We start from the raw sequence: 24943 nt of genomic DNA on the forward strand, positions 1-24943 counted from the left end.
ACCTTCCTTCTGTGAAGGATTCATATTGAATCTTTCCCAGAGAGTGAATGAAATTCAAATGGAGCTGCCTACATGTGCTAATTCCAGATATTTCCAAAATCTTCCACAGGGGGAGTGTGGATTTTAAATGCAGTAGCCAATCAAGGAAATGCATAGTTGGCACACTCTGACAATATGTTGGAATTCTTCATTGCCGCTCGGAGAGTTCAGTGAAATTATCATGTTTGATGAGAAGTTCCCCCTCAACCAATGTTGGGGAGACTGGAGAGTGCTGGGAAAAGTGCTTTCATCAACATTGAACTGGGGGGAGCGGGGTGGCAATTTACATTTAGCAGTCCGGTCCGACTGCCTGATCAGGAAGTACTGCCGAATCAGGCAGCATGTTGCTGAGTCAGGCAACACAGGATTTGGTAACCCTTCCGAATTTGACAGACTAAGGACTAAATTTTTCATGGTGATTTTATAAAAGATCGGTGGAAATTTTACTTTGACACACATGAGCTACATGTAAGTTGACAATTTTATGCAAATTAACTTTATTTTAACTAAAATTGATGACTAATTGTACATTCATTGATAATTTTATATATTTTACCTACTTCTTTACTCTAAACCAAGAAATAACGGTATATTAAAAGATGCTCTATTTAAAATAGAGCATTGTATTGTGGGATACCATGCTGCCTGACTCGGCAACATGCTGCCTGATTCGGCAGTACTTCCTGATCAGGACTGTTTAGTATGCCAACATAAATTTCCTTGATTGTATCTACACCACTACTATAGTTTACTGTACATGTACATATAGTTTGCCTTTACAGGAGGAGGGTGTGGTTTTATCATTATTCATATGCTGTTTTTGCATTGGTTGAATGACCCACCTATGAAGGGGGGCAACCGTCATTCAGAAGACCCGTTACTCAGAAGGCCCACTATTCCGAAAACCCATCAAATTCTGAATAGCGGGCTTGTTTTGATTTAAAATGACCCGCTAACCAGAAGACCCGCTAATCAGAAAACCCGTTAATCAGAAGGCCCGCTACTCCGCAGGTATTTTCTGAGTAGTAGGCCTTCTGATTAATAGGCCCTTTGCAGGGTATCGGGACTTTTACATAAAATTCAACAAAAAGCCCACTATTCAGAACGTTTGTTATTCAGAAGGCCCACTACTGAATAATGGGTTTTCTGAATAGCGGGTGATGGGCTGCACCCCCTATGAAGTTTCATGTTGGCGTTTCAATTCCAATTCCAAACATGTGCATTAAATTGATCTATGTGAATATTTTAGGCTAACCCACTTTAGATAATTTTTGGTAACAAATTACATTGATTACAAATTTTAAAAATGAAACAGCATTTTTGCCTCGGTCGTTCCCTGTGCTTACTGAATTGCCTACGCACTCTCCAGGTTATAGAGCTTGGTATTTAACAATAATGCGATATTTACAACAATATTAACACATATCATTTTAGACAGTCAAGATTAATAGGTAAATTTTCACGGGAAAATTTTCTGGACACATGACCAATGCGTATCAATGTAAGTGTGACCTCGAGCCTGATCCCTGACCCCCGGCGGTGACCTCGCTATTCAAGTCTTAAGTTATTTTGAATTGGAATAGTAGTTTTGGCTGCAATTTCGATAGAAATTTGTGCATTGCAAAATTATTGAAAATTATGCAATCTTAATTACTTCACAATATCATCAAAACGTAATTTCAAAAATATTTACCTACGGAAAAAATATTTATCTCACGGAAACTCTTGTTATAACATTATAAACTTCCGACAAGTAAACTTATTTTGCATCCAAGGAGAAATTCTTCCTATTCAAATACATTGGAAGACCACCCGCTGTGCTCGGGGTCACATTCCAAAATGCTAATATGTCTGCGCCCATGGGTGTCACGTGTCCAGAAAATTTTCCCGTGAATATTTTCCTATTAATCTTCACTGTTAAAGAAAATTCCAAATAAAACATTTACAAAGTGTACAAGCGGTATTAACACTAAGGCCTATAAGATACCTAAACCTTCCGTTAGTGCATGGGGGTTATGAGGAACCAAATTAAAAAGACTAGTTTGCATCTGACATCAGGGCAAAGGCACGACGTGATTGTTTTTTTGTTTTTGTTTTTTAGGTCTGCTTGACAGGACGTCATACGCAAACTAGTCTTTTTAATTCCGTCTTCAATTGTAAGTAATCTAGACAAATAAAAATAAATAACAAATGTCGAGTTCAGATGCAACATGTGATATATCCAAAGCAGTTTCAGGCAACTTTCAAGGGGTGCAAATTTGGACGAAAATGGTAAAAAAATTGGCTTAAAAAGTACAAAAAAGGCCTAAAAATATTAAATATCAGGGCAGTCAGCATCCCACAGGGGGCTTTTCATGGGTGGTAGGGGGGGCCTCCCCATGCCACCTGGCAAAGGCTGTCTTGTGTCAGTTCTAAAATAAATATTGCAATTTATTTTTGTGTACTTAGCTTTTTTTTTTTTTACAGATATTCATCTTTTATTTAGAAAATCTTTCCTTTTGATATGTCTTTGTATTAATTTATCAACATTGATAAAAAAAATCACAAGGCAGCGATGGTATATCTTCACTGGGCGGGAAAACCCACATAATGTACTTTTGGCCCTTGAACATGGATAAAGCCTTGTAGGTGTAGACTTTATATTGACTGGTTTGCTTCATCCATGTTCAAGGGCAAAAAGTACATGCAGGAAACACCTCATATTTACTTTTGGCCCTTGAAAATGGATAAAGCCTAGTAGGTGTAGACTTTATATTGAAGAGGTTGCTTCATCCATGTTCATGGGCCAAAGTACATGCAGGAAACACCTCATATTTACTTTTGGCCCTTGAAAATGGATAAAGCCTTGTAGGTGTAGACTTTATATTGAAGAGGTTGCTTCATCCATGTTCATGGGCCAAAAGTACATGCAGTAAACACCTCATATTTACTTTTGGCCCTTGAAAATGGATAAAGCCTTGTAGGTGTAGACTTTATACTGAAGCGGTTGCTTCATCCATGTTCAAGGGCCAAACGTATATGCAGGAAACACCTCATATTTAGTTTTGGCCCTTGAAAATGGATAAAGCCTTGTAGGTGTAGACTTTATATTGAAGAGGTTGCTTCATCCATATGTTCAAGGGCCAAACGTACATGCAGGAAACACCTCATATTTACTATTGGCCCTTGAACATGGATAAAGCCTTGTAGTTGTAGACTTTATATTGACTGGTTTGCTTCATCCATGTTCAAGGGCAAAAAGTACATATGAGGTTTTCCCTGCCCAGTGACGATATATTGATGTTTGCATAACTCTTTTGGAGCGATTGCTGAATAGGGTGCAACTCTACTAGTCTTATTACAAGACTGCCCTACCATAACCCTAACCCTGAACTCCGTAAAGGAGGACTGGACTCAAGTCTCGCAAGAAGTTGCACCCTATTCGGTATTAAATTGTACCACTCTTTTCATACAGGTTCACCGATGAAGAATGAAGAAGGCACTCGGGACCACTCAAAGCGGGAAATCCTAGACACTGTTTTGTATTGTATCTTTAAAAGTAATCATAATAAGTACATAAAAGTGTACGTTTTCAGTAAGAAAATGATGCAAGGAATCCAACAAATTTCTACAAAAAATAGCAGTTTTTGAGAAAATTACCAAATTTGATTTTCCATGCCAACGATTTACCCTAAATTTCCAAATCTACGAAAAATCGCATATTTATTTTCTAAAACACACAGAAACCCTTTTTTCAAATTTTAGAATTTTTTCTTCCAAACTGTAAATATGTACTTTATGTACTTATCAGTACTTTAATAAAAGATACAATACAAAATAATGTCTAAAATTTCCCACTTTGAGTGATCATGCGTGCACCCTTAAACACAACAAATAAAGCCTATGGAAGAGCGACACCAAAGAACCCATGTCCTGGTTCATTGAAGCATTTGTAGGAACACAACAACGCCCTCACTGGAATCTTTCCGGGTTGGTTAGCCAATTTCAACTCCTGCCACGAAACCATAAATATGACCAAAAATTAATTATTTTAGGTGCAACAACAGCACCCAACGGACACAGAACATTTGAAACTTGTGTTCAAAAAAATATTTGCAATTTCAAGGGCCATTTGGATGATTAGTTCTGAAAATTGACACACCCTTGCAGTGGCGTCGCGTGAGTACTCATATTGGGAGGGGTCACCGACCATGATTGGGGGGAACCAGGTCTAATTGGGGGGGGTCACAAGCCGATTTTGACCATTTTCTTATGGGACTTTCTAAATTTTGTAATCGATTGGGGGGATGTGCCCCTATGACGCTACGTCACTGCACCCTTTTCAATTTTTATGGGCCTGAACTCAATTAACAGATTGAAACGGGAAATTTAAGAAAAAGCTTGTCTCATGCAGAGGATAAATTGTGGGTGTATCCCTATGCAAATGCACTAATTAAAACAAATATTCTGGCACTTTGTTTTTGTTTTGTTTTTATTGGGGGGGGGGGTGTTTTGCTTTTTCTCGAAAAACAACATAAATATTAGTTAAAATGTCAATTTCAGAAGCCAAAAAAATCCATATTAATTTATCAGTTTCTATGTTGAGAAAATCTGAAAGACCTGTTGAGCTGAAAGTGTAATTTCAAAATGTTAAAAAACTTTTTTAATGACCCTTGTAAAAAGCTAAGAAACCGTACAATCTCACTCACCTTATGCCCGTCAACAAATCTGACACATTCCAACCATGTGTTAAGGAATGATTCCCCGCAGAGGGCGCACTTGCTTGCCTGTGCTAACATGTCACGAACATTTGGGTAGTGTCTGATGGCTTTCCGTAAGTAGGACCACCTGTATGTATGGAATATGAGTTACAAGAAGTGATCACATAAAAGTCCAATCAATAAAATAAAGTGCTCAAATCTGGTGCTTTGGTGTGTGATAGAGTGCATTCAACCCAAATATCATATTAGTCTGCCTCTGTGAAAAAAATGGGATATAGTTTGAAATTCTCATTAACTGCTGATTGTCCCAGGTACAATCTAAAACTGGTGAGCTCTAATCCTGGCTGTGATGGTTGATCTAGATGTAAGCTGATTAGGGTCCTACATCTGTGTAGAGCTGCAGTCAATATTATACTTGTATGTATTATATTGCACCTATAAAAACGTTCGTCGAACGAAATATACAAATAACTTATAATTTATTCCCCAAACCAAGCTCAAAGAGAAATCCAAATGTGCAATTAAGAAAGGTGACATGTGTCAAAATGGGCATATCATATCATAGCTCTACAGTGCGGTACAGTACATTAATCCACTGCAAAGTACAGACCCCCATGTAGGCATATACTGGTCCAGTCTCACGCATGTGACAAGACTGACAGGTTTCCTATAAAGACGAAAACCTAGTAGTATGCCTACTGGGCCAAGTGAAAAACTAAACAAAGGAGTACAGTTTTACGGATTGAGACAAACAATAATGCTAGTTCAAACTGGGTCTGAATAGACATCCCTTGGATGCTTTGTTGATTTACTGAGACTGTGCAGCTTTATAAGTGCAATTTATGAACCAGTTAAACAATTATCATAGATGACACAATCGGATCAAATGAGAAATTTTGAGCGAAATTGAAAAAAAATTATTTTAAAATAAGAACCCAAAACATTGAACTATATTACCGTATCTATTCCAATAAGTGCCCAGGGAGCTTAACAAAATCATTTTGAGTGGGCGCTTATTTTTTACCTGGTTTACCTACTTTTTTCCGTAAGGGGCGTTTATTAGAGACGAATTTAAGTACATTGTAAAAGGGTCCTGAGGCGTTCTAGTAGCTTTTCTGATGCAGAAAATGTATTAAAAGTTTACACAGGACTTGTAGTCCTCAGCTATTTCACTGTATTATGTCTATCTGTCACTTCAACATTAATGGTACCCTTTAGCAAATTGAAAATACCCTGGGTGGGCGCTTATTGGGGCATGGGCGCTTATTGGAACGAATACGGTATATCATTATAATGTAAGTGTGCATAATACGCTATGAGTTAGATCTACACTGCAAATCTGTTACATACAATTGGCAATTATTTAACAAAACAGTCAATATGACTATTGACTAAATTATTTCACAATGACATAATATATGGCAATTATGTGACATTCATCTGTTATGTTAACTTACGCTGGATTTGGCTCATGAAAATATCGGTCTCCTATTTTGACCAATATACGTCTTTGTGAAGCATGCATGAATGAATGAATGAAATCAAGATGATTTAGTTCATAGTTATGATGAAGTAACTTAAATTGCAACATAGCTATTAAGATTCAGAATAATCAAGAAGCAATGAATGGGCATTTTATATCATCGGGCCAGTGCAAGAATGTGAATGTCGCAAGTGACATTTTGGGAAAAAACAAGTAACAATTTAAACAATAAATACCAGTGGCGTGCGCAAAAGGGGGGGGGCAGGGGGCCATGGTCCCCCACTTTTGTTGGTCATTCGGGGGAAAACGTTAAAAACATCAAAATTTGCTCATAATCAGACTCCATTCGGGGGAACTGAACAACCTGGACCCCCACTTTCAATGTGCTGCGCACGCCACTGATAAATACAATAATAAGTACACAAATTGAAACGCTCAGATGCTTCTGTAAAAGGACAAAAAAGCAGGCACAAAATTCTTGCACTAGCACAATTATATGCATGGAACAAAAGGGGAAACTTGCAAATTGAGAGACAGAAAAGACAGGGAGATAGGCAGACAAAGGGAGGGAGAGCAGAGAAGAGAAAGGGTGAGGGATATGCAGAGGGGGAGAAAGAGAGGGGAGAGAACACTATAGACCCGGGGGACACATCATAAATTTTTGGTTGGTATATGTTCCCCCGGAATTTTGAGGTTGTGGGTCTTTGGGAGCTGATGGTGTGCCGGGAAATGGGGGTCTTTTGGAGTTGCAAACAGGTAAAAGGGAGTCTTTTGGAGCTGCAAACAGTCAAAATCAAGAATCTTCTTTAATTTGGATTTTGGTTGAAATTCAAAAAAAAAAAAAACCCCAGAAATGTATGGGCAATTTAGGAGCTGGAACTTAAAAATTAAGTGTCTTTCGGAACTCAATTTTGGTCAAATTCAGAGGGTCTTCCGGAGCTGCGAAATCCAAAAAGGGAGGTCTTTCCAGGGAACATACCTGTGGTCATTTGTGTAAAGACCCCCCTGGATTAAGCCCCCTTGACTATTAGAGGGCAAACTTTGGACCAGGGATAAATTAAATTTGAAATTACAGAGCATATAATTTATAGTAATACCACTGTACAGGCTTCAACCGCAGATCAAAGGGTTGCAGGTTGGAACCTTGGCCATAGCTGCCATCATGTTGTGCTCTGTATATATTTTCTCTCTCCACCCAGAATAAATGGGTACCGACAAACTATTTCTGGGAAGGTAAAATATACTTGTTGAGTGGGAGGAGTGGTGATACCCCCACCCCCAATACAGGTCAGAGAAAGAGAGAATTGGTCTGGCACAACCTTTACCGTACCTAATTACCATATTCAACATAAATTAGCATCCCTCCTGTAATAAGTGCCCAGCAGGGAGTTGTTCAAATGACAACTATCTAAGTACCTGTACAGATAAAATCCATCAAATGTCAAAATAAAATTAAGGCCTACAATCCAAATATCCTTGCTACTGGGATGATGATTTTGACTTGATAATGTATTTTGAAAGCTCATGTGTGCATGTGTGTGAATTTCCAATTTCCATTGCTTTAAAAGATCTCCCGAAAGTAAATCACAGTCAATTGAAAGGAAATCCTCAATTGCAGAACACACCAGTAAAGAAAACCATCTTATTAACTGGGACAATCCAAAAATTCTAGCTACGGACGACACGAGAAACACCAGATGGATAAGGGAGTCTATCTGGATCCGGAGGAAATCACAACCAAGTATGAAAGAGAGCCTAATGAACGGTGACGAGGGGGCCTTCCAACTGAGTCACGTCTATGACCAATTGATCTTGAGGGTGTCATCATCTTCCGATGACGTCATACCATCCAACAAAGGATCAATTGGCATATACCATTGAGAAAGGCAACAGACAGGATTGCCGAAACTGTATGGAAAATGTGAGTTTTTTCTTGGAATTTTTACTATGAAAACTTTGAAATCAAAAACTTAAAGGGGCCCTTCGTGATCCACATCCACACTCCTCTACTTACTCCAAAAATGTTGAGATTTGTATACCACCAATAGAAACCTACAACACACCATATGTGTATATGCATAACCTTTATTGCAGATTCTGTCGTTTGACAAAGATATTGTCCAATGTATTTCTGGGCTGTTGACAGCAAGAAATTACAATACACAGAGCCCACCTATATAGGACACAGTGATACATGTAATTATGCGTAACTTGCACATTCAATGTCGGAATCAACTGGAATTTTGGAAATAAAACTTTTTTGTGGATATCTTGAACCATACCATAAATAGAGGATGCTAGAATCATGAAATACCCCCCTACTTGCCCAGGGCACTAATGAAGTCAAATATGGTAATTAATTTCACTGGCAGTCTGCTGTCATAGTATGGAATAAATTAAATTCAAGTAAGAGTGGTGGAATACTCGTAAGAACAAGTGGTTGAAAAGGGTATAGCTTGAAATAAAATTGATCCATACAATGGGCCTTCAACTTCAACCCAATTGTGATGAACCTATAAATCATACATTTGATTTTTAAAAACTTATGTCAGCCTGTACAGGCAATTTAAAACACACAAAACTAAACAAAACAGCATTTACAAATAAGACATGAGTAGCTTGACTGACACCATACCTATCCTCTTCACTGCATGAGTGTGTAAAAACAACAAGATTCAGAAGAGAGAAATGATGAAAATATAGATGTATGAACAGAAATTAAAGGTTAGGATGACATTGAAAGTAAGTATTATGTCCTTATCTCCCTATCCATTTTTCTTTTTATGTCTTTATCATTTAAAGTTTAGAAAATTCGACATAAACGAAGTGTGTTTCTTAGTTTCAAATTGATATTTAGCTAAATATTATTTATAATTCTCATTTATGCCTTGCATACTGTCAATGAAGTTATACCATTATTGCTGCTTCATTTTATAGTAGTTTTAAAAGTTAAAAGATGCACTGTGAATATAAAAATTTACTTCTACGATTTTGAGGAACTTGTGTATCGCATCATCTCATTTCAATACAAAGTTCATCTCAATACAAAGTTAATCTAAATTAATTAAATACATTTAATTTTTTAAATCTTAAAACAAAAACTTACCTATCCCTCTCAACAAGGAAATGACTTCAAAAATAATAAGATAATGAGTCACGTAAAATCAGATATAAAAGAGTTATAAAATTATATTCTAATATTTTTAGTCACTTTGCAAGCCTTACAATGCAGTAATTTCATTATCAATCAAGCTGCTTTCCTGACATTATACTCAATCAAGAATCAAGTCCGATCTTGACTCCACATCGCAGCACGATGCGATGCTGCAATGCTTTTCAAACATCGCGGCATCGCACAATGAAATTAAAATGTACATTTTAATTTCACTGTGCGATGTTGTGATGTTTGAAAAGCATGTGGGAAAAAAGGGGCCATGAATGTGTTGTTGTTCCACAGGGGAACACACAAAATTTAAATGAAGAAATACTGAGGGGACTCCTTTTTCAAGGAAACACAAGGCCACAAAGGGAAACACAGAGTTTTCATAGATCTGCAAAAATATGAATTCCCCACCCCCCCTTTAGTAAATATTGATCAGTCCCTTACTCATACTAAATTTATCAAAAGGAGGATTGATTTATTTGTGCAGGATTGATGAAAAGAACAAAGTGGAATCTTGTTATATTTGGGGTCAAATTTTAACCATCTATGATCAAATATATCTGCTTGAGTGTAGTGCTTTGGCTTTCAGTAAACAAGTTAGTGAAGTATTATATTAGCAGAATGATGTAGTATGTAGTGAAAATGGTAGTAAAAGATCAATAAACATGAAGACACATTACATTCACAATGAGAGACAGACAAACATGCCTAGTCTTACCTGCTTTTTAGTTGTTTCATTGTATATCTTGCACAGATTTCCTGAAACAAAAGATAACACATATTTAGCAGGAGAACTAAATCATCATGCAGAGGTCATACAAGATCAAGGCTAGGATCCAGAGTGATTTTTGTAAGGCCATCTTAATTAAATCCTGTGTCTCAAAGCTGCCGCGCGCGTTAGTAGAATCGTGCGCCTAGTCCTCTTTGAAAATCAAGAAATTCATGTTTTTTTTATCTCTTTTTATTTTTTTTAACAAAAAGGCGAAAATAAAACTCAAAATTTGTATTTGATTTCAAGTTTTCGATTTTTTCACAAACTTTGGACACGAAAATAATAAAAAGTAGAATAATAGCAGTGTAGAAGTTTGAAGCAGTGACTTTTTTGTCTGCTATTCCAACATTTGCAACATTGGATATTTTGTGCACAAAATGCTTGTCCGAAATCCTGTACTGACACAGAAAAAAATTAAAATTAAAAAAAAAAATACAATAAAAAACACCGCATTCCGCATTAGGTTTTCAATTTCTCATAAGCTTTGAGACACAGGATTTAATTAAGATGGCCTAATCAGTTGAGGGGACTCCCTGCTGTATATTAGTGGTCTGAATAGCCACCGAGTCTTTGGGAAATATGAAATTGAACTTCTCATTTAATTCTAGCTATATGCTCCAAATGTATAATTCACCCAAGAGCTATTTTCCTGCAAGGTTTTTCCCACATCTGACGTACTTTTCAAATTTGATTTGGTGGGGGGGGGGGTGCATAGGTGTGTGTGTGCATGTGTTTCTTACATACCTTAAGTGTTAATACTTCTTCCTCTTGTACAGATTGCACTGGTATTTTATCTAATAATGGGTTCTCTTCACAATATAATTCACGTAATGGTAGCTTGTGGAGCTGTGAAATAAAACAAAATTGAAATGTCACAAATGAAAAGACCACATAAGCATGTCACAATATCATCATTTGCAGAAGACTAAACCAGTGCATCAATGGGCCATTCCAGTTGAAATACAGGAAGGCATGACCTAAATCTTTACACACAGGGTATGTGAATTTAGAATGGGGTTAACTAAATGGGTGATTCCATTTAAAATCTACACCCCCTGTGTGGGAGATTAAGGTCATATCCAGTTGCCCCCCAGCTTAAAATACCAGCACAAACTTGACTGAAAACTGATATGTCCATCTTCCTCTGGCTTGGTTTTAGGTCATAGGTCACAATTGTCCTAATTTTGACCATTTTAACCTTAAAATTGCACATGTTCATGTGTGCGCCCCGGTAGAGTCATTTTATTTAGCGGGTCAGCATGATGATTTGGAAATCCCCCCGATCCTTGGCTAGATGACCCGGTGCACCCCTGGTCTTGTCTTCCATAGGGGTGCATAGATTTAAACTGGAATATAGCCCAATGTTTTTGATTGGCTGATATGGCAAAAGAAGCCCAAGTAGTAGTACCGTAGTCCTGCATATAGCCCCAAATTCTGGCAAACTTTTGAATGAAAAAGATGCAAACTCAAAAGTTGCACTGAAAAAGCTACTCCAGCCAATGCATTTGTCATACTGATTCCAAATATTATTCATGAAAATTTACAATTCTAAAATGTTTGAATTAAAAAAAAATATTGAAATTTGTCTTCTGCAGTCGATACCCGCGTGGAGAGAGGTTAATAACTTACCTCTGTAGGAAATATTTTGAGTTCATTAGCAGCTACATCCAACACTTCTAATCTCAGTAATTTGCCCAGACCTTCTGGAAGTTCTCGGATTTTGTTTTTCTGAATGTGAAGTTTGCTCAAATGGACTAAGAATCCTAATTCTAATGGAAGAGCTGGAATAAAATTAAGAAAATAAAGTTTAGGAAAATGGAATGTATATATTTCTGCTAATTTTAGAATTAGCTGCAAAAAGACTTTTGCACTATGCACGAGTGCATTTTTCAAAATATCCATTGCATGCCACATCCCAGATTGCGTCTATCGCACCATGTGTGGACGCATCAGGGTGTTATTGAGACACTGCTAAAAAAAAAAAAAAAGCGCAGTGATTTATAGTGCGCCACGCACAGGCACAACGCCTAGACGTTGATCCACAAGCCTCAGCACACTTTACAGGTTGTCGCTGACCACTACGGCCCCACATCATTCCACAAACCATTAAACAACAAATCAGGGACTTTGCTGCTTCAAGAGCGCACACCCTAGACATTCCACAAATATCCATCGCAACCAGGATCAGCTCCCCGAGTTTCGTACGGGTTACAACGAGACAAATTAGCAGTGAGTTCCTTGTGTCCAGGGGAATTTCAAGCTAACTCAATTTTTCCACGTGAGCGCACTAGGCACCGCCAGGGTTCGAACCAATAACCTCTCGCATCACAGTCAAACGCCTTATCGATTGAGCTAACTCGACTGCTAACTTGAGCTAACTCGAATGCTTAGCTTCAACTTTTGCGTAGAGTGCCCAGTTGGATTTGCCAATTCAAGGTACAGGTGTTGCATAAAATAAACACAATTTGGCATATCAAATGTAAACACATTAAACACATGTCAACTCATCTATATTAACCCGATTTGAAATCTAAACTATGCATATACAATGTTGACTCTTGATTTGAAGGGAGGACAGGCTTCTCACCACTGCGACCCGGGTTCAATTCCCTGTGGTGCCACATGTGAGTTTGGTTGCCGATCCATGCTCGTCATCGCAGGTTTTTCTCCGGGTGCTTTCCTCCTGTATCTAAAATTGGACCTCTTTGTATCCCTGTCCTGCAAAGTCCGGTTGGCATCCCTTGAATTTAGTAGCTCATGTGCACTATTGGGCTTTGCCTGGCTTCGGCCGAATGTTATAAATAAATAAACAAGCTCATGCCAATCTTTAGGGATGCACCAGCAGACTACAAGGGGTTGTTAAGTTTTCTTCACAGTTGAGTAGGTAAAGTTGTTTTGTCTGCGTTTAGAAACAGTTTGATATTATGGAAAATCACAGAATTAGAGAAGGAGAACCGGGACTCCCTATACTGCCACGTACAATCGCGCCGTCAGCTACTGGGAGAAAATTGGGGTTATTCGGGTCCTTGCTGACGGTGCACGGAGACAAACAAAAACAATTCTGCATCTCTTCTGTAGCGTCTTGGTACTCGCGTGCAGGTCACATCAAGTGCGTCTCTCAAATGCGCCCTTCATCCATGTTATGCTTGAATGACAACAAATGCCTCGAGTGCATTCCGAGGGAAACCAAATACCCCCAATTTTTTGCTACATGCCTATATTAAGATGGCGGTCGAGTCCCGATTCTCTGTCTTTAAATCTGTGTGGAAAATAGACAAATTGCCAAGTAGCTTACTCACCTGTGAGTCTGTTATTAGCTACATGGAGTTCACACAGATGACTTAAAGCACACATCTCTGATGGTAACGATGATAACTGATTGCCATCTAAACTAAGATATTGTAGATTGACTAATCTGTAATACAAACAATGAATAAATCAATGAATGAATGAATCAATCAATCAAACAATCAATCAGTCCAATCAAGAAGCAATTATAGTTTTCAGCACGGTTCTTCAGCGGTCTGCCGATTTGGCGCTGTTTATGGGGCTCTGATTGGCTAACTGAATCACGTCATCATCATATTGGCACCTCATTCACTGGTCAAGCTGCATAGCATTGTGTCTAATACAAACAATGAATCAATCAATGAATCAATCAAACAATCAATCAGTCCAATCAAGAAGCAATTATAGTTTTCAGCACGGTTCTTCAGCGGTCTGCCAATTTGGCGCTGTTTTTGGGGCTCTGATTGGCTAACTGAATCACGTCATCATCATATTGGCACCTCATTCACTGGTCAAGTTGCATAGCATTGTGTCTAATACAAACAATGAATCAATCAATGAATCAATCAGTCCAATCAAGAAGCAATTATAGTTTTCAGCACGGTTCTTCAGCGGTCTGCCGATTTGGCGCTGTTTATGGGGCTCTGATTGGCTAACCGAATCACGTCATCATCATATTGTTTCCAAAATTATTGAGAGGGCCATTCATGATCAATTGTATATGTTTATGACTAATGCAGGTCTTCTCTCTGAAGATCAATCTGGTTTCCGTGCCAACCATTCAACTGCCACAACTTTACTTAATGTTGAAGATTTTATTCTTAAGAACATGGATAGTGGATTTGCTACTGGTGTTATATTTATTGATTTAAAGAAAGCTTTTGACACGGTCAACCATGAAATACTTCTTAAAAAACTTGAAAAATATGGTGTTCAAGGCAGAGAGCTTCTGTGGTTTAAATCATATTTGTATGAAAGATCTCAAACAGTTAGTGTAAATTCTTCTTTATCTGATTTTGGAAATGTAAATATTGGAATTCGCAAGGATCAATCTTGGGTCCTTTGTTATTTATTATTTTTGTAAATTGTATGCCTAATGCTGTTAACTGTAAAACCATTATGTATGCAGATGATACAAGTTTAATGTGTAAAGGAAAGAATGTTTTGGAAATGCAAGCTAAACTAGAGTCAAGTCTTCACAGTGTAGCAAATTGATTTCACGCAAACAAACTTACTTTAAATGTTGATAAGACCAAGTTTATGATCTTTGGTACCAACCACATGCTTGAAAAGTTTAATGATATAAATCTAACATATGAGGATAGTTTTATTATTGAACGAGTTCATGAGTTTAAATATCTTGGAGTAAAACTTGATTCTAAACTTTCTTGGTCAGCTCATGTAGATTATTTATGTAAAAATGTTTCTAAAAAAATTGGTGTCATTAGGCGTGTTAAATACTTCCTGCCTCGTCAAACCATTGTTATGTTATCAAATGCACTTGTTATGCCTCAATTTGATTATGGAAGTTCTGTATGGAGTAATTTTTCTAGTGAATTTCAAACAAGGCTGCAAGTGTTACAAAATCAGCTAGCCAGGACAATTTTATCTGCAGATATTAGAACACCAATAAGTAACTTAATGAGTGCACTAAAGTGGTTAAAACTAAATGATAGATGGCAAAATCAACTTCTCGTTTTAGTTTTTTAGTGTTTAAGAAATATAGGGCCATCTTATCTATCATCCCAATTTGAATTTGTTCATGATAGTCATATGCATATTACCAGGAATCATACATCAAACACTTTGGTTGTACCAAAATGTAATTCAAATTCAGGCAAGCGTACATTCCATGTCAGAGCTGCTAATACTTGGAATGGAATTGCACCTCAAATCCGCAAAGAATTAAATAATATGTCTTTGTATCAATTTAAAGTGCAAACAAATATTTCTGCTAAATAACTTGTATTTCTATTCCCTTATAAGTTGTACTTTTATACGAACATCTTAACTTTAGTTTGTATTTTGTATAATCTTTGTCATATGTAACCAATATTATGCTTTTGATTTATCATGTGTATTTACCGTTTATCAATTTATGTACTTTACATTATTTATAATTGTATGAGGGCCTGCTTGGAAAGCAGTGCTTGACACTGAAGTGGAATTACCCTCAATAAAGAAAGATTATTATTATATATTGGCACCTCATTCACTGGTCAAGCTGCATAGCATTGTGTCAGGCCTTCATTTTTGAAAATTGCAGGAGCTCTGTTAATCACTCTCCTCAGTCTCCTGAGTTTACTTTAGGTGCTCAACAAGGAGCTCAATCTTTTAATATCTGTGTTAAAACATAGGGATTCAAGTAGTGAGGAGCTCAGTAAATCATATACTCCTGAAATGTTGATAAGGAGAGCTGTAGGAGCTCTGGTGTTATTGAGTTCCTCAAAAATGAAGGTCTGTTGTGTGACCTAGTTCTTTTTATGTGATAATCAGAAAGAGCAGCCAGACGCCGCTGAAGGATTTTTCTAAATACAATAGCTACATGAAGTTCACTTAGATGTCTTAAGGGGGTACTACACCCCTGCCAAATTTTGTGCCTATTTTTGCATTTTTCTCAAAAATTATAAAACATTGGTGACAAGTAAGATATTTATATTATAGGGGCAAGGACTACAACTACTGCACTGGAAATTTTACTTCAGCACAGACAACAGTTGTGGAGTAACAGTCAAAAATGAGGGAAAACCAATATTTGATCAATAAATCAATAACTACTTGCTTTGAGTTGCTGAATTTTCAGTACAATAGTTGTAGTCCTTGCCCCTATAATATACATATCTTACTTGTCACCAATGTGCTATAATTTTTGAGAAAAATGCAAAAATAGGCACAAAATTGACGAGGGGTGTAGTACCCCCTTAAAGCACACATCTGTAGCAATAATAATTGATTGTTATCTAAATTAAAAACATTATAAATTGATCTGTGACTAATCTGTAATTGAAACAATGAAACAATCCATCAATCAATCAATCAATTAGCCAAAATATTGTAGATTGACTTATCTGTAATTGAAACAATCACACAAAATTAATGTGATCTACAGATCCTCTCGGAAATATGTGACCTGCTACCACAAAATGAGCGTAAAATCGCAAATTGGAAGTTTCGAGACGTCCTGCTGCGTTAATGATCTTTTTTTTCTCACACACTAGGTCAAGTCAATAGTGTGTCTGTATGTCTTTTGTGAATGGGCCATTCACGAAGGACATACTACTGGCTTATACAGGTGCACTGCACTGCAAACAAAGAACAACTCAGCAGCCAGGATGTCTTGAACCTACCAATTTCCAACTTTATGCTCATTTGGTGGCATAGCAGGTTACATATTTTTAAGTCAATCGATCACTTAATTACCATACCTAATGACAAGGTTGAAATTAAGTCACTCTCCATCTAAGTCATTTTTATCCTTGTTATAAATATAGCTCCCATCCCCTATATCTTTCCATACTAACCTGTTTATAGCTGAAGGTACAGATTTCAGTTGATTGTTGTTTAAATTCAAAAGAGTTAAATTTCTAAGACCACCTGCAATGGGAAAAATGGACAAAAGATGAAACAAAGAAATTTCTGGTAAACAGAGATGAGAGAGCTTTCAAAATGTGGAACTGCTCCCGGGGAACTGCTACTTGGCTACCAGTACTACACTAGGTAAGACTCAGTCATAATTGCTTGTTTGCTCATACATGAATGTATGAAGGGGACGATAGTGTACCTCTTGTTATTGGGCTATTCCAGAAATTAAAGGCACTCCCTCTGAAGAAGACATGGGATTCCCAATATTTGTCACCATTTTTTGCTCTGGGAATTCTCAAAAAAGGTCATTATTTTCACAACCCTAAAGAAGACATGAGAATTCACAAGAAAAAAACACTTGGAAGTATCAAGTATGTAACCACATTAAAATTGGAACCATATAATTTTACTCAGTCTTGTTATGATCAATATTATTAACGCGGCTGTGTACTCTAGACATTGTTTCTTTCTCAAAATTGAGTTTTTTTGATATATTTGTACTTTGTTATGTTTTTTATAAATACAAGGAATGAAAATCCAGATTTGCAAACTCCAACTGCAATATTTTAAGGATTTTATTTCACTATTCCACTCGTGTTTGAAATTGAAAAGGAAAGAAAATCTTTGTTGTACCAGCAGGGTACACGCTGCATAACAACACATCGCGTTGCGTATCGCGCAATTTGTTAACGCACAAATACGCTTACGCATACGCCGACGCTTATCTGCAAGCGCCGGCGCATCTTATGGAAGCACCGCGGAAGCACTGATTTCACAAAAACCTAGCGGTCAAATGGCTCCGTTTTAGCTGATCAAATGTGGGTTTTTTCAAGTTCTTTCCCCCGATTTAAATATCAAGTTATGAATGGATTTCGCTCAAACTTCTCAGCTCAAGGGTCTGTGGATTTACCCGATGTTCACGTAATATAAGGTACAAAAACGAAAACTGCCGTGATTCTCCTGTGAGATTCGATGAAAGTGCAAAATGTGACCACTTTAAACTTCAACGGCCATTATTTCAATGTTCATTTTCTCGGTAAAATGACGATTTAGGTACACGATAACTCAATAAATACAGCATCTATAGGTAAGCAAATATGATCATCGTAAAAAGCATGATCGACTCAAGAAACGGTTTTCAAATTTTTTTATATTTTGGTCTATTTCTGATTTTGGGCATCATTTTGTGCAAATAGGCGTTTTTGAATTTTAAAAGTTCATTTTGATGCCTTATATGGTCAATATCTCAAAAATAAGGCCAATATCAAAAAATAAAAAAACGTTTTTGGAATGGAGCCTCAAGATTGAGCTAAAACAAAATAAAATATTTTGGAAAGTGTTTTTTTGTTATGATGTACCTAACAAATATTGCCAAAAACTCACTTTTTTGTGATTTTCTTCAAAATTGTGGTTTTTACCCCAAATCTGTATTTATATTAAGATTTATTGATGTCTTGCCTTCATAAAAATGTATACTTTTATATGTTTTTGTGAATAATTACAAAGTTATTGCACTTTTACTACATGCATGTCTGAGAGTACACAGCCACCTTAAGAGTACCGTTAGTTCTTTACATTTACCTTTGCTTTTCTCTTGACTCAAAGCTAGGGTGGGAGTAATATTGACTTCTTTTCTTAAAATGTATCATTTACCCATGCAAGGGGAGTTTTGGGGGACTCAAACCCTTAGGGCCCACAGATTATAGATTTATGACCCCCGATTTATCCTAAATACATGAAACACTAGCCAATATATTCAGCACGGTAAACTTTCAGCCTGGCCAGAGCATTCTGTTTGAGCCTAGTCCCATCAAGATCCAAGCGTGTCTCCGCATGGAGTGACCGTTTAACCCCCTGAGCACTACCTGACGATCTAACATTGCCTCTGATTGGTCAATTACATGATATCTTCACTTTAATCACCAATCAGAATGGAGCTTTGGAAATAATTCACCCAACAATGTTGCCGATTGGTCCAATCGATAATGAAAACTTCTTTTTGGCCAATCGGCAGGTAGTTCTCATGGGGTTAAACAAACTACCACTTACCTAAGATTTTTGTGTCAATAGTTTGAATGCCATTTCCAAATAAATGCAACTTCTCAAGACTAACAAGTGATGCTAACTCTTCAGGGAAATCCTTCAAGTTGTTGTTGCCTAAATTTAATACTGAAAGCTAAAACAAACAAAAATATGGATTAAGTGATTACGGTATTTTATAAATTTATTAGAGAGTAGCCATTACTAGTTTTTTATATGCCATTTTCAAAGAATTAAAAAATCGATGAAGTACCAATTGCTTTAAAGCAATGTGTGATTTGCATAAAGAATAGATTCCTATAAATGTAGTTTTCACTGATAGCTACTGATCGCATTGTCCCCTTTGAATTTAGAGCTAAATAAATGAGGTAAAACGAAGAAAATTGTTATTTCATTCCAGCGCCTACACTACAATCATGTATTTAGCTCACCGATTAGGCCTATAATTTAATATCATGATTATTGGGAGCTTCACTCAGCTGATGGGATTCAAACAAGACGTACAAGACAAATAGCGATATACACACAGTTTATGCGTCAAGGCGACGTACAGCGTCTAGAATGCATTGTATAATCTCGCCAATCATATGATATTATTTATCATGATTATTGGCGGAGCTACACGCAGCTGATGTGATGGGGTCTATGATGGGATGTACAAACAAGACGTACTGCGAATAGCGATATGCATACAGTTTATGGTACGTCACTTATTCAATATACACACGCAGGCGACATATTTATTCACTCGATCGGTGAGCTCGAAATAAAACCGGCGATACCTGGTTTTATTATAAATGTTAAATTTTACTGTAATTAAAGCACTTCAGGCTTAGTCTTTCACAGGGCATTTATGTACACCAATGGCCATACAGTGGTGTAAAAAGTAGAAATTCAAAAAAAAAGTGAGGCCGTTGCTGGAGCAAATCACACATTATGGCTTTAAATATGATTTTTTGGAGGGTCAAATTGCAGTAGCTAGCTTCAGTAGATTGAAAGTTAGTTTTTATTCCAATCATACCCCAGGGCACTTTAGCAATATATTTGGTTGAACAGTTGTGTAGCAACAGTAATGTCTGTATTTAACTCACCAGCTCCAACAAAACCCAAAACAAGTTGCCAGACATGTTTTTGAGTTATATAGGCCTTTAAAGATGATATTCCCATAAAAAAATTTTTTTTTAAAATCCAAATCCAATTTTTGAATTTTTAACTTCATGGTATTTGACTATGGGACTTATTTATTAAAAAGAGGATTATTTTTACGTCGAACTATGATAGCATTTTGGGGTCGGAAAAAATGCTCCTTGCCAAGCCCCAACCTTGCCCTTCCAATTTATTAAAATTTAAGGGGCTGTGTGCAATAATTATGAGCCCTGGGGGAACGTAAAATTGGGGGGAGAAGAGAATTTTGGTGAGCCGAAAAGGGGGGGGGGGGAAGCAATTTTTTGCAAGCCGAGAGGGGGGGGGCAAGCAGGGGTAGCATTAAGGCCCGAAAGTCTGGGGTTGTTTTCCCGTGTTTTTCACTCCTGAGCTTGCAGAAAATCCAAATACATGGGGTGAAAATGAAAAATATTTTGCAGTGATAGGAGTAAGGTCCAAAAGTAGAGGGTCAGAGTTCACCCCCGAGCTTGCACATTCCCAATATATGGAGGGTGAAAAATTAATATTTATTAAATTTAGGGGGTCATTCACCCCTGATCGGGGGTTAACGCTACCCCTGGCGGCAAGCAATTTTTGGCACACATTCATGACATGGGCGCCTTTTTAATAAAACGCTATATTAATAAAGGCTTAGGAAAACAGTTAAGTTTAAATAGACGCAAATTTTCCTGCTCGCTGCGCTCGCAATACATCTACCATTTAAGGTTTGCAAATTGGGATCCAAAAAATTTGGCATGTTCAAAGGGGGGGGGCAAAGATTTTTTGGCGGGCCAAGAGGGGGGGGAACAGCGATTTTGGCAGGCCAAGAGCAAGCCAAGAGGGGGGGGCAAGCGATTTTTGGTGAGTCGTTTGGAAATTTTACCCCCCAGGGGAGCTCATAATTATGTATCCCCTGGCCCTTATAACTAAAATAAATTTATAAAAATTAAATTGATCAGTAAAATAAATTAAAGGAGGATTTCGTGATCCTAGCATCCTCTTTTTATGACATTTCTCAGTAGATATCCACGAAAAAAGCTTATTTCCAAAATTTCAGTTGATTCCGATTTTGCGTTTACGAGTTATGCATGATTATGTGTATACACTGCTCCATGTGTTGTAATTTCGTTCTGGTGCACCAGAACAAAATTCCAATTTGGCGATATTTTTGCTAAACGAATTAATCTGCAAGAAATATTTGGTACATAAACATTATGTAGCCAGAGGTATCCAGTGGTGTAAAAATCTCAACTTTTTTTGGGAAAAGTGGGGGATGAGGCTGTGGTAGACATGTCCACATTGCTTATTATAGAGGGCGACATTCAATCCAAAAAGTTTGGACCACAGTAGCTCACAGTCAATGGCTTAACTGTGTAATCCCCATAGGGAAATACAAAAATGTGAAATTTCGACACCAGAAACTTGACGACGTAGTCTAAAAAGTGCAGGTACTTTATCCTTGATACAGAAGTCAGCATGCAGTGAAAGTTAGATTTCATAAAATAAAATCGCCTTTGTTTTTATGGATCATCGTGGTAAAAAATGATGCATTACATGCTTTTTTTGCACAGTAACTTAAGTCATTGTAAGGCATTGTCAATGATGGCCGCAGAAAAGTGCAGTTTTTAAGGGGGTACTACACCCCTCGATAAATTTGTGTCTATTTTTGCATTTTTCTCAAAAACTAAAAACACAGTGGTAACAAAAGTTATGTATATTATAGGGGCAAGGAATCCAATTACTACACTGGAATTTCAGTGACCCAAAACAAGCGGTTCGTTATTTATGATAAGAAAAGAGGTACCGCTAGAATGTACCTCATTTCCTATCATATATCGCTCATTCTACAAAATCCGGTGCCAATCCACTGTAAAAATTGAAAAAATTAAAGTTGTTCAAAAAGACCTGCTTTTTGTGTGTTTTAAGAGCAAATGTATCACTACTTTCAGATGTAAAAGATTGTCAACACCACTTGTATATTTTTCTTTCAGGAAGTCATGATGTTTTTTAACACTAAAACTCAATGTAATGTGAGCTACGTTATCGGCTACAAAATGGGCTGGTTTTACTTAATCCAAGGTCATAAAAAGCAAACTAAAGATCACTTGAGTGAAATGTAACACCGATTTCACCATTTCATAGAAGTTTTAAATATGCATAAATGAGTGTGTAACGTAGCTCACAGTAACGTAGTTCACGGGTTTTTAATGTTTTTGATGTGATTTGCGAACGTTAGAATGTTATGTCGGTTAATTCTAATATAAATGGGGTTTGATCACTGGTACCTATCACATATTATTAGGAAGTACTTGTTATACAAGTGCATACTATGGAATTCTGGTAACGTAGCTCACCATTCTTAACATGGTCGGTCAAAATTTCAATGTTCACAAAATTTCTATGCCAAAAATGCTACAGCATCACGATTTTTACTGTTATTTTTAAAAACCTATGAGTGTTTCCTTTCAAAAACCGCAAACTACGTTGATACCTCTGTTTTACGTCTTTCCAATAACGCGTGTTAAAAAGGGGTAACGTAGCTCACAGCGTTTTGGTGGAAAGTGCAATTTATTTTAGAATTACACAAAGACGTTTTAATCACTAAAAAATAATGTTGATATGCAATATGATGGCGCCTTATCTAATTAAAAACAACAAATATGTAAAGATATCGCATTTATTCAAAGAAAATATTAAGGGTCAGATTTGACACTTGAGCAGTGGAAACGCAATTTTAGCGATTTTTGAGCCTTTGCAAGGGTTAATCGGGCTGAAGAAAACATTTAAAGTATGGAAAACTATATATGTGAGACTGTGTAGATCTCGTTTAGTTCTACCAGAAAAACAACATATTTGATGCCCTAAATGCTCGACAAAGTATTTGTGGACCAAAGAATGGAAAAAGGGCTATTGGCACCGGATTTTGTAGAATGAGCGATATACTAAACCGCTTGTCTTGAGTCACTGAAATTTCAGTGTAGTAATTGGATTCCTTGCCCCAATAATATACATAACTTTTGTTACCAGTGTGTTATTATTTTTTGAGAAAAATGCAAAAATAGTCACGGCACAGGGGTGTAGTACCCCCTTAAAAACAGAGATTTGCCCATAACTTCGCTAGTTTTTGACCTGCAGACATGGTTCATGATGATGGTTGACCCCTCATTTTTTAAGTTAAAACAAAATAATTTCCATGTGAAATATCCTACTTGAAAATTTTGTGAACATGCCTAGCTGTGGATCACGAAATGCCAGTTTAAAATATTAAAATTATTTATGACCGAGTCAATAAAAATTAAAATAAATAAATGAATATATGTGATATTTCTTATATCACTGACTGTCCTGTAACTCAGGTTACTCATTATTCAGGTTTTTATCCTGGAAAGTTAATGGCATGAAGCTGCTCATTACAATGTTTACAGGAAGAAGATGATGGGGTTGACGAATTCGGCAACTTCGCCTTTTGACTTCACCAGTCATACAAACCTTGGTAAGAAAGCTGAACTCTTTGGGCAAGCTATCAATTCGGTTATTCTTCAGTTGTAGTGTACCGAGACACTGAAGTTTTCCGATGATTCTTGGTATCTTATTGAGGTTCTTACTCGACAAATTAAGGCATTTTGCTTGACCTTTTATCGCTCGTAACAACAAAGTGTCGGCCATTTTGACGCCCAGCTGTTGCTAAACACCCTCGTTCATACATTTTTGTTTAGTCAAATATTATTTTACACATTGTTTATTTTAAATTTTATCTATATTTGAACAAAAAATATATGATTACATTTATATAAAATAAAATAATCAAAATCATATTATACATTCAAATTGGTAGATAAATATCTAATTAAATTTAATTTTAATGCCGCGAAGCAAACTTTTTAGAGGGCGGTATTTATCTCAGAAATCAGAGCCAGAGGGGTACGACCGTACGATTCGGACTTTCACTCTCTCAGTATTTTAGTATCACAAAATAAACAAATTATCATAATAAACCCAATCCCTAAATAAGTCTGGGGTGCAAATCTGGCAAGTTCTACCCAGTTCGGCATTTTTTTTTTATAGTTCTGTCAATTAAAAACTAGCATTATAATGACATGTTGGTGCTCCAGAGAACCTGAAACTTTTTCCCCCCCCCCCCCACAAAACTTTTTGACCCCCCCCCTTTCCAAGGGGCTAAAAACAAACTTTCTCCATTTGTGCAGTTAGTTACAAACTCAGTCACAATTATAACAATTATACATGTTTGTTTATACATTTATTTATATAGGCCTGTTTCCTAAAAACATGCAATGCAACTTGTTTAATTTCAATTTATGCATTTTAATTTTTTGAAAATACATATGTTTCATTCTTATAACCAATAATTAAATAAATAAAAGTAACACAATAAAGAGAAATTGAGAGCAACATCTGGGCACATACTCAAGATTTTTAATGCTTTAGATTTGTTTATCAGGGGCGTAGCCAGCTTTCTTGGTCTGGGGTAAATTATAAATTTTGGGGCAAAGACAAAAACCGGTATTATCAGTGGGATACATACTAGTACATATACCCTTAGACAATGTTGGAGACTGCACAATACATGTAAAGTCTGAGTTTCCAAAAAGGCTTTAACCCTAACACCCATAGATACCACGATGAAAACCACCTCGCATGCGTGAATCCCAGGGTCTGCGATGACGCAATCACCGTAAGTGTTATATGCTCACGGAATTGCTGCCCGGGGCAGC

The 24943-nt window shown here is 36.9% G+C and overlaps 1 protein-coding gene across 2 annotated transcripts; it reads right to left on the reverse strand.

Annotated features, from left to right (window-relative positions):
- Positions 1 to 2169: 2169 nt before the first annotated feature.
- LOC140146325 (uncharacterized) lies at positions 2170 to 23885 on the reverse strand. Of its 2 annotated transcripts, XM_072168126.1 has the most exons (10): positions 23700 to 23885; positions 19077 to 19203; positions 16967 to 17039; positions 13457 to 13572; positions 11787 to 11938; positions 10902 to 11003; positions 10104 to 10144; positions 6197 to 6247; positions 4728 to 4866; positions 2170 to 4030 (listed from the first exon to the last, which is right to left on the reverse strand). In XM_072168126.1, exons 1-10 carry the CDS (start codon positions 23874 to 23876, stop codon positions 3920 to 3922), a joined length of 1089 nt encoding a protein of 362 aa, XP_072024227.1. In that variant the 5' UTR covers positions 23877 to 23885; the 3' UTR covers positions 2170 to 3919. The 2 variants fall into 2 exon arrangements, with proteins under 2 accessions (XP_072024227.1, XP_072024228.1); XM_072168127.1 differs by lacking the exon at positions 6197 to 6247.
- Between the last annotated feature and the right edge of the window lie 1058 nt (positions 23886 to 24943).

The sequence above is a fragment of the Amphiura filiformis genome, chromosome 2 (assembly GCF_039555335.1).
Source record: "Amphiura filiformis chromosome 2, Afil_fr2py, whole genome shotgun sequence".
Lineage (NCBI taxonomy): Eukaryota > Metazoa > Echinodermata > Ophiuroidea > Amphilepidida > Amphiuridae > Amphiura > Amphiura filiformis.

Bases quoted from the DNA above. Each gene is read 5' to 3' on its own strand.
- LOC140146325 (XM_072168126.1), bottom strand. From the start codon at position 23,876: ATGGCCGACACTTTGTTGTTACGAGCGATAAAAGGTCAAGCAAAATGC. The intron at 13,573-16,966 runs GTTAGTATGGAA...TTTGTATTACAG, and splicing joins GTACCTTCAGCTATAAACAG to ATTAGTCAATCTACAATATC. The intron at 11,004-11,786 runs GTAAGTTATTAA...TTTATTTCACAG, and splicing joins TCAAAATATTTCCTACAGAG to CTCCACAAGCTACCATTACG.